Consider the following 17002-nt stretch of genomic DNA (forward strand, 5'->3'; position numbering starts at 1 on the left):
GTTCCTTATAAGGGTGTAGAAACTTCTCCCTAACAGACGTGTTTTAAAATCGTGAAACTGACGGCGACACGTAACAGGCTAAAGTGGACAATATGTGCTAGCAGTGTGTTTGGACTATTACAAATGGTATCAAAGCCAGACACCGGGCAGTGTGCCAGTGAGGACGTTGGCCCCTAAGGAGGGTGGATTGTGAGATCCCACATCAGTTAGAGAGGAGAATGAAATGTTCCTTATAAGGGTGTGGAATAACATACACGTCCTAAATTTGTGAAGTTGACAGGGACACGTAACAGGCTAAAGCGGATAATATCTGCCAGTGATGTGCTTTGACTGTTACAAATAGTATCACAGCTAGACACCAGGCAGTATGCCAGCAAGGACGTTGGGCCCTCAATAAGGGTAGATTGTAGATCTCACATCGGTTAGAAAGGGGAATGAAACGTTCCTTATAAGGGTGTGGAAACCTCTCCCTAACAGTCGCATTTTAAAACCGTGAAACTGATATGGATACATAACAGGCTAAAGCGGACAATATGGGAAGAAGAAAAAATAACGGTTATCCTAAAGTGAACCTCCATCTTAAAGGGAATAAGTATATGTCAATTACCGTTGAGCTCACTTCCGCCTCTAAGTTTTTTAGTTACAACCGCTCAGTTAATAATGACGACAAGTGAAATTATTCAAGATATACAAATTTGAGCTCTTGGAACAGACAAATAGCAGTTCACAGGAGACCAAAGAAAAACATCTATTGAGTTCAGATTCTACTGCCATCACAAATCTATCTTTAAGCTAAAGAATGCATAAAAGATTCTCAGAAAATGAACGTACTTGTTTTGAAGTTCTCGCCTGAAAACGACCATATGTACGTGTGAGAACGTATATGAATCCTCTGTACGTCTATCCGAACAGGACTTCGAGCTCAAAACGGTCGAGCCAAAGCTTTGTCATTGATCCATAACGGCTTCTTTGCTTTGTAATAGAAAAATGCAATCATCTGAACCAGTTCATCCGCCGTCCGAAAGTCTGCAAAAGAATGTAACGAGAGGCACACGCATTGGTTCGGGTTTAGAAGAAACATTCACACAAACTGAAATGGATTATAGCAAGAAAGAAATGCAAACCTTTTTCCCGGTATAGGACCTTGTTTCCTCTTAAAAATAAAATTTGAGGACATTCTCTAACTTTCAGAGCGTAGGCTAGATCTCTCTCGATATTGATGTCGATTTTAACCGACTGCATTACAAGTTTAACGAGACTAGAATAAACAGATGCCAGGTAAAACAGTCATGGGGGGGTAGATCTCGATTCAGCTACTCGGGCAAATCTCGAGGAATCAAACAGATAAAAAAACACGAAACTTAGCTCATACCCGGGGTGGTAATCGATCTTTTGCGTTCCAGTACACTTGTAGTGCTTTCTCGAGTTCTTTCAAAGTCTTCCAATTATCAGTTGCCCTGTGAACAGAAAAATCAATTCATCGTATCAGTATCGGTGGTTTCAATATACTGTCGATGCGTTATAGCCCGAAAAATTCGCACAAAGTTCGAAAGGTAGAAGAAGAGAACCTGTTATATCTTTCGAAAACAAGAACAACAAGTGGACTAGGATGAAAAGCAAAGCTCTCCCACTCCAAACAGTTGATTTCCTGCACCCAATTGTCATCAATTTCCCCTTCCCAGTCAATTTCGACACCATCATCCCCAACTACGTTCTTGATCGGGTGCTGTTCAAAGTACTCCGATGCTCGAACTCCCCATCCCACATCGGCATCTAAAGGCCAATTTGGATCTTCTTCCTCCACCACTATCTTCTTCTTCTTCTTATTCCATCCAGTTCCATCACTTTTTTCTAGCTCCTCTTCTTCGTCCTCGTCCTCTTCATCGTCACTACTTTCAGATTCAACCTCGTCGTCAACCTTTTCCTTGAACATATTTTCCTTATTTTCCATTACTTCTGCATTTTGCTGTCGTATTGATGCGAATGTTTGTTCAAGTGTGTTACGAACATAATCTTCAAGAGCTGCAGCTTCACTTCTACGACCACGTCGAGGCTTCCTTGGGATTGTTGTCGGGAAAATCCTATCATCATTTTCTTCCTCCTTTTCAGAAGCCTTGCTTTTCCTACTGCGACTTCTCGACTTTGGTTTCACTTTAGAATCAGCACTAGGCTGAGAATCCTGTTCTGAACTCGATTTTGACGAAACAACAAGGCAAGGAAGTTTTCGGCTGTGACTAAAGTGTACAAGATTCGGCAAAATACTGACTGAATGAAATCTAGAATAACGAGACGGCTTAAAAGTCTGATACTCAATTGGAACGGTTAAGGATCGATGCAGAGTAGAAGCATTATAAACTGTATATTGAGGTGAAACCGACATCGAGACGGAAGGGGCTTGGAGAAACATCATTTTCTCAGTTTCCAAACGGCATAGACTGAAACCTGTTAAGAACAGAAAGGAGCAAGAGGAGCTTGGACGTCGGGAATGCAGATGAGACCGAAATCCATAACAAAACTAAACACAAACAAAGGCGCTCATGCCCCAATACTCTGCAGTTAGACCTCGACTTAACTGAATATCTCAACTAGGTCTCCTCGTAAGCTTACACGCCGACTTTATGTCAATACCTAACCATAGAAACAAATTTAATTTTACAAACCATTGTCATAAATCGATTTTCCACAATCATCAAAACATACCTAATTTGTTCCCTTGTATGAGTTTCAGGCTTTACTGTAATAAAACAGACAAAAAAACCCAGCTAAAGCTATGCCTGGGAGTACATTTCTACCATAGTAGAAGTACTTTTAGGTGGTTAAAAGCACTTTCAAATTCAAATATTTACAAATTCAGAAACACTTCTCAAAACACGTAGGGTTGTCGGATTCAATCCTCTAACATCTTGGTCGAAGACATATGCCTAAACGAGTTAAGTTGTGCTCGAGCAGGGGAGCTCTCATTACCTTCCCACCATACACTCCTACACCAATTTCTTGTCGTAACAAAAGCGGAAACAAGATCGATCACATTCACACACCCACAAACAGAAATTAAACAAAGAGACACAAAGATTTACGGGTTCAGAGAGAAGAAATTCCCCTACATCCACGGGTGGCGACCAATCTCAATAATCAAAGTGTTTACAAAGTGTATATCTCACACTCTCACACAACAAAGTCTGACTCAACAAAGTTCCTCCCAAATGTCACTAGGTAAATACAAAATGACAATCAATCTTATGCCTCTCAACTGTTCTAGACAACCATTTATATAGGCATAGAAGCATTAATGTCATACATGAATCAAGATGGTTCATGTATCAAAATGGGAGATGAACCAAAAGTGGGTGATGAACCAAATGAATGAGAGATGAACCAAATAAATTCCAATACATGCATAGGAAAAGGAAATGCACCAAAAAATGTTCACGAATCTCTGAGTTTACAGTGTTTGAAAGAGATTGTTCAAGAATAAATGAATTAGCTGCTTTATAATCGAGCTACTTACTCTCGAACCTAGTTAGAAACTCTTAGTTTACCATACTCTCATCTTCTCTCCGGCAAAGAAATGACATATAATCACAGTACCTCATCTCAACAGCTTCCATTTGATATTGAGAAAGCGACAGGCCCCAATGAACTCTCTAATAGTGCCCTGAGGGGCTGAAGAGTCGAGTAACCACATATCGTCTAAGATAGAATGGAACTGTCTTTGATTGAGACAACTGACTGATATATAGAAAGTGTTCCGCTAGATGAACGAGACTAAACTACTCTCCCAAGACTCATGAACGAACGAGACTAAAATACTCTCCCACGATTCATGAACTTATTCTTCGTGACAATTTATAACATTTCTTTGAACAAACTTCTCTACGGCATAGATTTTCTCTCAATATTCTCTCTTTACACACACATTCTCTCGCTAACTTCATATGTATGCATCGAATTAGTACACAAAGAAAGAGGCACAGGCTTAAATATGAAGAGAAATCCATTAAAACTAAGCAGAAAACACTTCAAACGGCAGCAAAAACAAGACCCAAGGGATCATTGGAAGCAAATAATTGAATCTCAATTCCACTTCCTCCTTCCTTCAGACCTAGAAGATGGCATTTCAAAACACTTACGTACAAAAAGAAAATGGAAGATAATCAAATCCGATAATACAGGCATAAGAACAGTAAAGTAGTGGAAATTTGAGCAAGTTTCGAAGCGATTTTCAACATACTGTTACTGTGAGCCAGCTGAAAGCAGGGAAATCGCTCTGTCTGAAGATATTTGGAGCTTCCCCGGTCCAGATTTTCGAGCTATTACGAACTCCCAAGCGCGCCTGGAGGGAAGAATAGATATCAAAGATACTGGGGTTTATGGGATGATAAGCGCTTCAATTGAGGGTTTATAAACCCATGTCCAAATCCTCTCGCTCTCCATGGAAAGGATAAAACCCAGGTAAAATAGTAAATAGTATCAACTTTAAGGGCAGTTTCTGATGATCATGAAAAAATATATTTAAAAATCAAATAATTTGAGTGTTGCATTTAAAAAAAAATAGTATTAATAAAATAATAATATACCTTACATTTTAATTTAATTTTAATTCCTTAATAAATATATTATAAATAGCATTTAAGTTTTAGGGTTTTTAGTTTATTTAGCCATTAATATTAATAATTATTTTTAAATAATTAATTACATATATTATAGCTCAAAAAAATAAATACATATAGTGATGTAAATGATAATATGATAATAATAGTAAATTAAAATTGAAATGAAAAAAAAAAAACCTATATAATATAATAATTAAGCGTCGTCAATTTAATTTTACAGTGATACATATTTAAAAAGAAATATTATCTATTTAATATATTTGTCACAATCGCACTGTTGGTGGCAGCGGACTTGCGATTGTGCGGCACTCACTTTTCAACAACAAGTGAGCAAGCCAATTTGTTCTTGCGTCGCTTACGGTCAAACGACATATGCTCGAGCCTCTGGCCTCGATTTAAGAGAAGGTTTTAGAAAACGAAGGCAGTGAGAGATTTTTTAAAGAGACGTTAAAGCAAGCAAGAGAGTAACAACAACGGCTCAGTATATATATATATATATATAAAAGTTTATTAATGATTAACATTCTTTTTAATATAATTCATAATTGTAATAATCTTTTTTATTTATTTATTTGGTCGAATTATTAAAGTATAATATTGATGTGGGACCCACCTACCTATTTTTCAACACATTTAATATAAATTAATAATTATAATATTTAAACGAAAGTATAAAGGTATTATATTTCATTTTTATAAAGCCATAGACTTTCCACGACTTACTTAAAATACTTTATTTTTAAATTTAATATTAATTCCGTATGATATTCAAACGTTGATATTTAAATCGAAAGTACATTTTTATATAAGTTTTAAAATATATATATATTTTTTAAAGTTTCATAAATAATAAAAATAATTATATTAAATAAATATCAATTTTTCAATTTTTTTAAAGAAAAAAATAATCAATGTAAAGTATTTATTGATCTTTTTAATAATTAATAAAATTTGTAAATGGAGAAAAAAAAAATTACCTTTTGAGATGACATCTAATTGTAAATAAATTAATATTTTGAAGTAAAAATTGGAAGAACTTATAATAAAAGGAATAATATTTACACCAAAATTAATTTCCACGTCGGATTTTCCAATTTTCTTTTAAAATTTAGAAAAAGAAAATAATTTAATTATGTCTTAAAACTTTTAATTTTATCAAATTATACCTTAAACTTAAACAAGCGTTACAATTTTTACTATATGTTCGGCTTTCATTAATTATACCTTTGGGTTGTTTTATTTTTTTAATTTTTTTTATAAAAATCATATTTATCCCCGATACATGTTACATTAATAGCTAAAATCTCATAAAACTCAAATATCAAACATTCACAAGTCACAACGTATCACCAACATAGTAACAAACGTCAAAATATTCTTAATCTTCGTAATAATATTAAAAGTAATGTTTGGTAGGATTGAGTTAGATTGTAATCTTATTTTCGGATTGGTCGAGTTGACCCAACAAAAAAAATGTCAACCCATGAAGACACACCGTTGATTTAGTTTTTTTTTTTTTTTTCAAAATTTCAATATCGAAAAAAAAAATCTAACCCAATTAAGCTGATCAAATTATCGAATCATATAAACACTCATATTTTAAAATAAAATAAAGCTACAAATAACAAGTTCCACTTGTTAGACGATGAAAGTCCGACATCTGCTAATTTAGGAAAATGATCATGAGTTTATAATCAACAAATACTCTCTCCATGGGTGTGAGGTCTTTTGGGGAAGCCTAAAGCAAAGCAGAGCTTATACTCAAAGTAGACAATATCATACTAGTGTGGAGAGTCGAGTTTTGGGGAAGCCTAAAGCAAAGCAGAGCTTATACTCAAAGTAGACAATATCATACTATTGTGGAGAGTCGAGTTTTGGGGAAGCCTAAAGCAAAGCAGAGTTTATACTCAAAGTAGACAATATCATACTATTGTGGAGGGTCGAGTTTTGGGGAAGCCTAAAGCAAAACAGAGTTTATACTCAAAGTAGACAATATCATACTATTGTGGAGGGTCGAGTTTTGGGGAAGCCTAAAGCAAAGCAGAGCTTATACTCAAAGTAGACAATATCATACTAGTGTGGAGAGTCGAGTTTTGGGGAAGCCTAAAGCAAAGCAGAGCTTATACTCAAAGTAGACAATATCATACTATTGTGGAGAGTCGAGTTTTGGGGAAGCCTAAAGCAAAGCAGAGCTTATACTCAAAGTAGACAATATCATACTAGTGTGGAGAGTCGAGTTTTGGGGAAGCCTAAAGCAAAGCAGAGCTTATACTCAAAGTAGACAATATCATACTATTGTGGAGAGTCGAGTTTTGGGGAAGCCTAAAGCAAAGCAGAGCTTATACTCAAAGTAGACAATATCATACTATTGTGGAGAGTCGAGTTTTGGGGAAGCCTAAAGCAAAACAGAGTTTATACTCAAAGTAGACAATATCATACTATTGTGGAGGGTCGAGTTTTGGGGAAGCCTAAAGCAAAGCAGAGCTTATACTTAAAGTAGAGAATATCATACTATTGTGGAGAGTCGGGTTTGTCTAACACCACTAACCCACAAATTAAACATGAAATAATTTTATTTAAAAAAAACATATAAATTTCAACATAAAAACGTGAATTCGCGAAGAATAATAAATAAATAAATATTTAAAAAAAGAATTAAAAAAGAAGAAAAGAAAAAAAGAGAAAAAAACAGTCTCTGACAATCTCTGACAGAACAGTGAAAAACGGTTTACCGCCGGCGCGTAATGAGTGCCACGTGGCAAAGATAATCCTCAGGCCACGTGGTAACTTTGGAAGGTGGGACCCAAACGCTCCATTTTGGCTCAATAAAAAATTCCCTCAAATTCTAAGCCCCCAAAAGGCCAAAGATCGTCGTCTCTAGGATTCTGTTTTCCTCCTTCTTTTTTTTTTTTTTTCTCTTTTTCTTTTTCTTTTCTTCATTTGGTTCCTTGTGTTCATCCGAAAGCAAATCTCAGAATCGTCCACTAAAAGCAGCAATAAAGTAAAAGATTGTTCAAGCTTTCATCTGCTTTATTGCGTTGCTGTTCTTGATTTTCAAAACGATTCAAAGCAGGTCTTGATTGATTGATTTGTTGAACAGAAGAATTCAAGTCCATGGGTATTGCTGTTTCTGGATTTTCCCTTCCCTCGCTCTCCTTTTACTTTTGGCGAAATAAAAGGTGTTTGTTCATACTCTTTACCTTTGCTTCTACTGATTTTTTACTTGCTTCAGTTGCTTGCTTCTTTGTACTGTATTGATTTTCAATTTTTCATCACCAATTCTTCGGTTGTTTTTGGTTTTCGTTGATGGATTTTGCTTGAACGAGATTGAGTTCGACTGTAACGGCTTGATTCTTAAGCTTTTCGTCGAGTTCAAGAACGACATGTTTGGGGATTTCAAAATTAATGACTCGATTTCTTTGTCGCTTGAAGCGATTTTACTATCTAGAATTCATCCTTGTTGTTTTTCGACTTTTGATCTGGAATTCATAGACATTGATGAGATATTTGTGTTTGTGGCTCAGTGAATAGATTTAGGAGAAATTTATGAAGGTTATGTTTGTGTGGATGAAGATTTTTGGGTGCAGTCAAACAATATGAAGAGCGCCGTTAAGATAAGAAGGGGGAGGGGCGCTGGAAGAGGGGGGAATATTAGGAAGATAATGAAGTGCTTGTGTTCTGGTGAGAAAGCAGCTGGGGATGATGGGATTCCTGCATCAGAATCGCCTTTGCCTGTGGAGAATTCAGCAAGCGGGCGCTCTTCACGGACTAGCGAGATCAACAAGAAGCCAGAAATTGGCAATATAGAAGAAGCCGAGTCCTCGCTTCGTGAGAGTGGTTCTTTGAATTATGAGGTTAGAATCCTTAAGCTTTCTAGCTTGCATGTGATCGTTCTTGGTTTATTGTTTCCTTTACAAACTTGTTTATGGATGATTCTATGGAGCAAAGAAGCAAGATTCTAGAGTGAAAACAAAAAAAGAAAACATGAGCAAGCTTTCTTTTTGGTGCTAAATGATCAAAGATTCTTTTGAGTATTGAATGAAAATTAACCTCTGCTTATATGAGTTCTTGGTCAGTTGTCAATGATTATCAATCTGAATGCATTGTTTAACAAAAATGGAGTTTATCGAGAGGGGGACGAAGCGTTCCTTATAAGGGTGTGGAAAGCTCTCCCTAGTAGACGCATTTTAAAAACTTGAGGCGAAACCTAGAATGGAAAGCCCGAAGAGGACAACATCTGCTAGCGGTGTCCTTAGGCTGTTACAAATGGTATCAGAGCCAGACACCGAGCAGTGTGCCAATGAGGACGCTGGCCCCCAAGAGGGGTGGATCGTGAGATCCCACATCGGTTGGAGAAGGGAACGAAACATTCCTTTTAAGGGTGTGGAAACATATCCCTAGTAGACGTTGAGGCTGATGGCGACACGTAACAGGCCAAAGCGGAAATGGAAATTATCTGACTGATATGTATTGCAAAAATTGCTGTCATTGAAATAAAACAGAGATAGATTTGGTGTATTCTCAAGTATATCTCTGAAAAGGTTGTAATTAATTTATACCTGCTGTTTGAAGGAAGCAAGAGCATTGCTGGGGAGATATGAATATCAAAAGGGAAATATTGAAGCTGCTCTTCATGTATTTGAAGGAATAGACATTGCTGCTATAACTAGTAAGATAATGATCTCCATAGGTAGAAGAGGCGACTGCCCGAGAAGACGATCGCAAAGTTTTACTACTCCTCCAATGTCGATGCATACTGTCAGTTTACTCTTGGAAGGCATCTTTTTCAAAGCAAAATCACTGCAAGCCCTTGGGAAGTTCGGAGGTACTGTTTATTACTTGAGTTTTGGGAATCTATGTCTTTTGTCAAACTCTTCAAGACGTTGATCCGTAGCTGATCTACGTTTTCCACAATTTTTGCAGAAGCTGCTCGAACTTGCAAAGTTATTCTGGACATACTCGAATCTTCGTTCCCCGAAGGCTTGCCTGAAAACTTTGGGGCTGATTGTAAATTGCAGGAGACCGTTACAAAGGCGGCGGAGCTGCTACCGGAGTTATGGAAGCTAGCCGATGCTTCTCAAGAAGCGATCCTTTCGTACCGGCGGGCACTTCTTCATCTGTGGAACCTTGATGCGGAAACCACTGCTCGAATTCAGAAAGAGTTTGCTATTTTTCTTCTGTACAGTGGAACCGAAGCATGCCCTCCTAATCTTCGGTCGCAAATGGACAGCTCGTTTGTACCGAAAAACAATATTGAAGAAGCTATACTCTTATTTATGATACTTCTTAGAAAAGTTATTCTTAAAAGGATTGATTGGGATCCATCAATCTTGGATCACCTCTCCTTTGCACTAACAATATCAGGGGATACAAGGGCTTTAGCAGGTCAAATAGAGGAATTGCCTCCTGGGATTCTACAACGACAAGAAAGGTACCATGCTCTAGCTCTTTGTTATTATGGAGCAGGTGAAGACTTGGCTGCTTTGAATCTGTTGAGGAAAGTGTTGAGCAGTCATGAGGATCCTAAATCACTTCCCCCTCTACTGATGGCGTCGAAGATTTGTGGAGAGAACTGCGAGCTTGCCGAAGAGGGATCGAGTTTCGCTTATAGAGCTCTGCAAAGCCTGGATCATGGATGTGATCAATTGGAAGGTGTTGCCAATTGTTTGTTGGGTATCTCACTGTCTGTGTATTCGAAATCCGCCGTTGCAGATTCCGAGAAGTCCTCCAGACAATGTGAGGCAATGGAGGCCCTCGAAGCTGCACGGAGGAAGACTAGAATGACCGACCCGAATGTTCTCTATCATTCGAGTCTTCAATATGCAGACGAGAGGAATTTAGATTCAGCACTTTATTATGCAAGGAAGTGTCTCAAGCTGGAAGGTGGATCTAATATCAAAACTTGGTTACTACTGGCTCGGATTCTCTCCGCCCAAAAACGATATACCGATAGCGAAAGTATTATAAATGCAGCTCTGGATCAAACAGGGAAATGGGATCAAGGCGAGTTGCTTCGAACAAAAGCAAAGCTTCTAATTGCACAGGATGAGTTTAAAGGTGCTATCGAGACTTACAGTCGATTACTCGCTCTTTTTCAAATTCGGAGTAAAAGTTTCGGTTCGGGAGATAAGAAGCTACGGAACAGTACTAGAAGATTGCAAATGGAAGTGTGGCATGATCTAGCTCTAGTCTACATAAGGCTCTCGCAGTGGCACGATGCCGAGGCCTGCCTTTCGAAGTCGAAGGCCATCTGTTCTCATTCGGCTTCTAGATGTCATATTACAGGTAATCCTTCTTACTTAACTGTTAGCTTCTCTTTTGTTTCGAATGGACTATTTTCGAGTTTCGCCCACGAACAGTTCTTAGTTCGTTTGAACGAATCTGAAGATATTAAACTGTTTAGTTCAGTGATCTGAGGGTGGTGTTTGGAACTGTTGTGAATTGATTACAGGTATGCTTTATGAAGCAAAAGGCTTGTATAAAGAAGCTCTGAAAGCTTTTATGGCTGCTCTGGACATTGATCCCATTCATGTCCCGAGCTTGGTTTCGTCTGCCGTGGCTATCAGACATCTCGGCCACCGATCGCATCCCGTTGTACGCAGCTTTTTGATGGATGCTCTACGGCTCGACCAGACGAACCATGGTGCGTGGTACAATCTCGGGCTGTTCTACAAATCTGAAGGAACCAAGTCTTCATTGGTTGAAGCTGTTGAATGTTTTGAGGCTGCAACTTTTCTTGAAGAGTCTGCTCCTGTTGAACCCTTTAGATAAAACAGCTCTGCTCAAGTTTTCTTTTTCTTTTTCTTTTTTTAATTATTTTTATTGTATCTTTTGCTTCAAAATCTATATTATACCCTCATATTGTACAACACAAAATCAATAAATGGAAAAGTTTCTCTTTCCCTCAGTCAAAAACAATTCTTTTGGAATTTCGCCCTTTTTTTTTTCTTCTTAATTTATATATTAAAGTAGGAACCTCTTTCCGAAGAAGCGTGCCACCCTGAAACTTACTTATTCAGGCCTTCCTTTACGTGAGCTTGTGTAATCGTAATAAGTAAGCACTCAACTCTCCTCTGAGTGACTGGATCCAAATTTGCCTATTTTTCCATACAAATTCAAGAAATTTTGATGTCTGTACATTGAAGAGAGAGTCCAGGTTGGGTGAAATAATTTTTTAGATCAACTCGAAATTTTGGGCTTCCCCTCAAAGTCTTAAAATGCGTCCACTGGAGAGAGACTTCCACACTCTTATAAGGAATGCTTCGTTCCCCTCTCTAACCGATATGGGATCTCATAGTCCACCCCTTTGAGAGCCCAACATCCTCGTTACACACTTCCCGGTGTCTAGCTCTGATACCATTTGTAACATTTCAAACCGACCGCTAGCATATAGTTTTTTTTAGGTTTTCCCTTCCAAGCTTCCCCTCAAGGTTTCAAAACGCATCCACTAGAGAGTGGTTTCTACGCCCTTATCAGGAATGCTTTGATCCCCTCTCTAACCGACGTGGAATCTCATAATACCAATTTATTTCTCTCCATCCCTACCATCCCTTCAGAACAGAGAAAAATAACAGCAAGATATGGGGAATACTATATCAAGATTTGCATATAAGCACTTGAAAAATGAACTTGGCCCTGAGAAACTGGAACACATACCTTGACTAATCAATTGCTATCAAATTCTATCAGAACATGTTTTCTTTTCCCTACTCAAAAGGCATTTGTGCCTTCTCATAACATGAGCATCATTACATTGGCAGAGCATACAAGCAAGCCATCTCAACAAAATTCTGGGGCATTATTTTCAATGGCATACAAGCAACTGAGCGTTAATTACATATAATTGGAAGTGAAACTCGTAATATTTACCTCTGCCTATAACAATGAACGTCAATAGCAAATGATCGTTACCCTCAAGAATTCAACGCCCCAGTTTCTCCTAACTCTGGAGAGTAACAAACCTCCATTTTAGCTGGAATTTTCCAGTTTGGCTAGCAGAAATTTTGAGCAATGGATGAAACCCGCCATTGGAATACCTGCATGTGAAATGATGGAAGACAACTGCTGGAGAAAATAGATTTTCATGAAGTCAAAACCTAAAAGATCAATAGAACAAAGGAGCTGATGTTGAATGTTTCCATTTTTCTATCTACTTGTAAAGTGCTGAGGAACTATTCTTTGACCAAGTAAATCATAGTAAATCTTATTGTTTCTTACGAAGAATAAGAGTTCCTTTAGGAGGATCAAGAATCAATCAATATAACTCTTCAATAAAATTACACCGAACAGTTTTGTGTGAAGTGAAGTGTCTAATAAGTCTCTAAGTCTTTTGATCATTTGGTGTTTCCATTTTTTTTCTTTAATCACAACATTTGGTTTTTTATTTTTGAAAATTATATTTTCTACCCTCTCCTGAGCAAACATTTGGATTCTTAGCCAAATTAAAAAAGACGTTTATAAAAAACTATCTTTTTTTGTTCCAAAGCTCAGCTGGGATTTGAAAACACACCTAAAAATGTAGACAACAAAACTGTCAATAGAACATTTTAAAAGACCAAAAAATCAAAAACTAAGGTCTTATTTGATAACTATAGGTTAAGGTTTTTCAAAATTACACTTATGAACACTCCTTACACCAATAGGTTTGTTTTGTTATCTAATTTCTACAAATGTTTTAAAAAACCAAGCCTCAAAACAAAAATAGTAGTTCAAGGAAAAGTTATTTTTGTTTTGAGAATTTGACAGACTTTTTTTTTTTCCAAAAATGTGAAAACCATAGCACAAAATTAGGACAAAACAAGCATAAATTTCATAAAAAGAAAACAAAAAAGAAGCAAAACAATTATCAAATAAAGCATAGATTATTAATTTTTTTTGTCTAATAAATCCTTAAACTTTAAAAGTATCTAATTGATAAGGACCTTGAATTTTTTTTAAACAAAGATCTATTAGATACAAAATTGAAAAGTAAAAAATTTATTCGACACTTTTAAAGCTTTAAGACCTATCAAATTCAAATAGAAAGTTTAGAGACTTATTCAGCTAATATGTAATGGAATGATATCAGTGGAGACTGGTTATGTACACTTCCTTCCAATCCCCATAAAACACCACATACTTAATTTTGCTCCACCAGAACTTAAACTTCCGGGACCCAAAAGAATCGCCAGAGAAGATTCATACCTTTTAATCTATAAATAATGTGAGAGCACATCGGTTGAGTTATTTTTTATCCTACAGCTCTGTCCGAGGTGAACGTCCCCAAAAACATATCTGCACAGCCATAAATGAAGTCTTTAAAAAAGGCCATAAACAAAGTAAAAGATAGTGAACTGATAAAAAATATGGAAGATTAATTTTCTCCAGAAGGAGGGGTCACCTGTATTCACAGTACTCAGGCCAGGCACACCGAGCTTTTCCATAGTCCCAGTAACAATCCTCGTCCCTCAAAGGCCCACGCTTAACTGTGAAAGTTTGTTGCTAATCTCACGAAGAAGACGAAGAGAATGAACGAAAAAAAAAAAAGTAAATGAAATTTACCTTTGGTAACGAAGCTTGACTTGGCATTGGGATGGATATCATGCAACATCTGGAGCCATAATTCTCGCATTAGAACAGGCGATCTCACGATGTTTCTGTGATTAACTATATGGAGATAGTGTCAATAATAATACATTTTAATGGTGTGAGACTAATTCTGTGTGTAAGCTTGAAATGTATGCAGAATGCAAGATCTAAAGATTTATTTCTCGGCTTTCTTGTACGACACACATCAGACCGCCCGACCCGTATCTTCTTCTTCTTCTTCTTCTTCTTCTCTCTCTCTCTCTCTCTCTCTCTCTCTCCTCTTTCCAGTTAATTGCAGAACTCAAGAATACTTACTAAACCAAAATGCAAATCCATATAAAGTTGGTAAAGCAGAAAAGAAACGACTTTTGCCTTCATTTAATGAGATTTTTAAGATGTAGTCCAAAAAACCTTTTCAATTCCAAAGGATTTCCCAAATTAAAATGGATAAAATCTCAAGTTGTTTCTTTCCATAGTGAGCAACCCATTTAACATTGGGCCTGTAATCCACAAATTGCATTTCATCCAAGTGTCAAATGTAAGTAAACTTCGAAACCGTCCTTCGGTGAAGTTGAGTGCCACATACCTTTATCAAGCTCCCATACAGCAGTTCTTTTTCCTGGAATGCTTTCTGAGTCTTCATAGTAAGTTATATACTTGCCTCTCTGAGACCTAGTCATGTTAGGAACAATATCTTCTTCACGGTTATTCTCTACATTCATATCAATCTGTACATCTGATCCATCATGTTCTGCCTACATTGTGTAAAAACAAGCCAATTAGATCTGACTATAAAAGAGGCCCTTCAAGAATAGGAATCAGTCAACTCAAAATATCTGTACGCATTCATAATATTAAATAGCAACCATGGTCTAAATGTAAATTTTGATGCCAAACATAAATGGTAGGGGTCGGTTATTAGCATAAGGATCTTGCAAAGTCCATTAAAAGCCTATGTAAGCTTATGGTATTTTATTGCCTAATTTCACAAGGAAGAAAATAGGAAATTAAATTACCATTGTCTGAGGATTTTTTACATTAAAAAATATACCTTCAACTTGGAGTCCAGGAATTGTTCAACTAGTTTGGCTGAGGGTCTTGCCTTACGTACATGCCACAATGTTATAGATGATCAATAATGGAACTAAGGAGCCACAAGCCATACTATAATAGCCTAATTCAATAATTTCTCTTTGTAACAGCCGAAGCCCACCGCTAGCAGATATTGTCCTCTTTAGGCTTTTCCCTTTCGGGCTTCCCCTCAAGGTTTTTAAAACATGTCAGCTAGGGAGAGGTTTACACACCCTTATAAAGAGTACTTCTTTCTCCTCCCCAACCAATGTGGGATCTCACACTTTGGGCATGAAAAAACAGATTAAAATAATCCTATTAACTCATTCCTAGCATGTGACATTGCCAGCAAGAAGCCAAGCCAGGCCACTAGATCAGATTATAGAAACGTGTCCAATATAACGTAGTATTACTCCATTCAGTTAGCTTATGGAGAAAGATAGTTGGAGTATCATAATTTCCAAGTCCTTAGGAATGCGATTTACCCTTGGTACAAGTCCAGCACAAATTACACATTCTTTTGTTCATGAAAATCGGAAAGCCTATTTGTATGATGATAACTAAATAATAAATGAACATGGATATTTCCCTTTCGGGCTTCCCCTCAAGGTTTTTAAAACATGTCAGCTAGGGAGAGGTTTACACACCCTTATAAAGAGTACTTCTTTCTCCTCCCCAACCAATGTGGGATCTCACACTTTGGGCATGAAAAAACAGATTAAAATAATCCTATTAACTCATTCCTAGCATGTGACATTGCCAGCAAGAAGCCAAGCCAGGCCACTAGATCAGATTATAGAAACGTGTCCAATATAACGTAGTATTACTCCATTCAGTTAGCTTATGGAGAAAGATAGTTGGAGTATCATAATTTCCAAGTCCTTAGGAATGCGATTTACCCTTGGTACAAGTCCAGCACAAATTACACATTCTTTTGTTCATGAAAATCGGAAAGCCTATTTGTATGATGATAACTAAATAATAAATGAACATGGATACCTGAGGAGCCCTTGTTATGTTCACTTTTGGTCCAAGCCAGCTTTTGCACCACGAGAGAGAATGGTACGGTACCTGAGAACGGAGAATTCTTTCTACGTCAATGCTGAAGAGACTTTCTGAAATTCAGCCTCCAAAAGGAAGCTTGCACTACTGAAGAAGCAATGTTCATTATTCGCCAACTTACTGTCTCATCCCCACTGGCAATACCAGGATTTCCATCTACCAGATTCCCTGATCTATAAAACTACAATTTTAGAGACGGAAAAAATTGAATCCTTAACAAAATAGGGAGCATAAGGCTAAAAACTTGATAGCTATTCACAAGAAAATGAAAACATTTGTTGTTTGCAACCATTAATTCAGAGAAGCGCCAAGCAAGAGTAATAATGGACCGTGAAAAAGGAGCAATTTACATAATTCAAGTTTTGTCTAATGGAAGCATACAGATGAGTACGCGTGATCTAAGATTATAATCGAGTCTATATCTCAGTTAGACTATTTATCTTCATGTCAAATCTTAAAATCGAAGATGCCTTGCAATTCACTTTTGTGCTTTGAATGCTAAGCATTTTGACAATTCTCTTTTTAGTTCTGGCAGGTCGGATGTCTAATTTGCAATTATTTGCCGGTTATTTAGATGTTGACTCGTAGTCACCCTTTCTCATAGTTGTTTTCAATTAATACAAAAAAAAAAAAAAAAAAAAAAAAAAAAAAAAAAAAAAAAAAAAAAAAAAAAAAAAAAAAAAAAAAAA

At 36.9% G+C, this 17002-nt stretch overlaps 3 protein-coding genes across 12 annotated transcripts in view; 1 reads left to right on the forward strand and 2 right to left on the reverse strand.

The window, feature by feature from the left end:
• Positions 1–579: 579 nt before the first annotated feature.
• Positions 580–4455, reverse strand: LOC111776360 (thioredoxin-like fold domain-containing protein MRL7, chloroplastic). 2 transcript variants are annotated; one of them, XM_023655792.1, is made up of 5 exons: positions 4232–4455; positions 1569–2442; positions 1373–1457; positions 1125–1236; positions 580–1026 (listed from the first exon to the last, which is right to left on the reverse strand). In XM_023655792.1, the coding sequence occupies exons 2-5, from the start codon at positions 2408–2410 to the stop codon at positions 923–925; spliced, it is 1143 nt and encodes a 380-aa protein (XP_023511560.1). In that variant the 5' UTR covers positions 2411–2442; positions 4232–4455; the 3' UTR covers positions 580–922. The 2 variants fall into 2 exon arrangements, with proteins under 2 accessions (XP_023511560.1, XP_023511559.1); XM_023655791.1 differs by having other exon boundaries at positions 1569–2628.
• A 3027-nt stretch (positions 4456–7482) lies between these two features.
• LOC111811539 (protein NPGR2) lies at positions 7483–11528 on the forward strand. Of its 6 annotated transcripts, none has more exons than XM_023698435.1 (6): positions 7483–7614; positions 7714–7792; positions 8138–8467; positions 9186–9438; positions 9537–10898; positions 11065–11528. In XM_023698435.1, exons 3-6 carry the CDS (start codon positions 8210–8212, stop codon positions 11382–11384), a joined length of 2193 nt encoding a protein of 730 aa, XP_023554203.1. In that variant the 5' UTR covers positions 7483–7614; positions 7714–7792; positions 8138–8209; the 3' UTR covers positions 11385–11528. The 6 variants fall into 6 exon arrangements, with proteins under 6 accessions (XP_023554203.1, XP_023554202.1, XP_023554204.1 ...); XM_023698434.1 differs by having other exon boundaries at positions 8187–8467; XM_023698436.1 differs by having other exon boundaries at positions 8201–8467.
• A 721-nt stretch (positions 11529–12249) lies between these two features.
• The window catches only part of LOC111811555 (phospholipid--sterol O-acyltransferase), a 14054-nt gene continuing 9301 nt past the window's right edge, over positions 12250–17002 (reverse strand). Inside the window, exons 10-16 of one of the 4 annotated variants that reach the window (XM_023698459.1) lie at positions 16435–16486; positions 16251–16322; positions 14767–14935; positions 14154–14258; positions 13993–14077; positions 13797–13886; positions 12250–12649 (exon numbers count right to left, since the gene is read on the reverse strand). In XM_023698459.1, the coding sequence (XP_023554227.1) occupies positions 13805–13886; positions 13993–14077; positions 14154–14258; positions 14767–14935; positions 16251–16322; positions 16435–16486 (565 nt within the window). In that variant the 3' untranslated portion in view covers positions 12250–12649; positions 13797–13804. Of the gene's footprint in view, positions 12678–13796; positions 13887–13992; positions 14078–14153; positions 14259–14766; positions 14936–16250; positions 16323–16434; positions 16487–17002 lie in introns of those variants that run through there. The other 3 variants (XM_023698460.1, XM_023698461.1, XM_023698462.1) reach the window with 3 other exon arrangements.

The sequence above is a fragment of the Cucurbita pepo genome, chromosome LG15 (assembly GCF_002806865.2).
Source record: "Cucurbita pepo subsp. pepo cultivar mu-cu-16 chromosome LG15, ASM280686v2, whole genome shotgun sequence".
NCBI classification, from domain to species: Eukaryota; Viridiplantae; Streptophyta; class Magnoliopsida; order Cucurbitales; family Cucurbitaceae; genus Cucurbita; species Cucurbita pepo.

Excerpts from the sequence above, each read along its gene's own strand:
- LOC111776360 (XM_023655792.1), bottom strand. The coding sequence starts at position 2,410 with ATGATGTTTCTCCAAGCCCCTTCCGTCTCGATGTCGGTTTCACCTCAA. Across the intron at positions 1,237-1,372 it reads AAGATCGATTACCACCCCGG|TCGGTTAAAATCGACATCAA; the intron begins GTATGAGCTAAG and ends CTTGTAATGCAG. Across the intron at positions 1,027-1,124 it reads GGTCCTATACCGGGAAAAAG|ACTTTCGGACGGCGGATGAA; the intron begins GTTTGCATTTCT and ends ATTCTTTTGCAG.
- LOC111811539 (XM_023698432.1), top strand. The coding sequence starts at position 8,210 with ATGAAGAGCGCCGTTAAGATAAGAAGGGGGAGGGGCGCTGGAAGAGGG. Across the intron at positions 8,468-9,185 it reads GTGGTTCTTTGAATTATGAG|GAAGCAAGAGCATTGCTGGG; the intron begins GTTAGAATCCTT and ends TGCTGTTTGAAG. Across the intron at positions 10,899-11,064 it reads TTCTAGATGTCATATTACAG|GTATGCTTTATGAAGCAAAA; the intron begins GTAATCCTTCTT and ends AATTGATTACAG.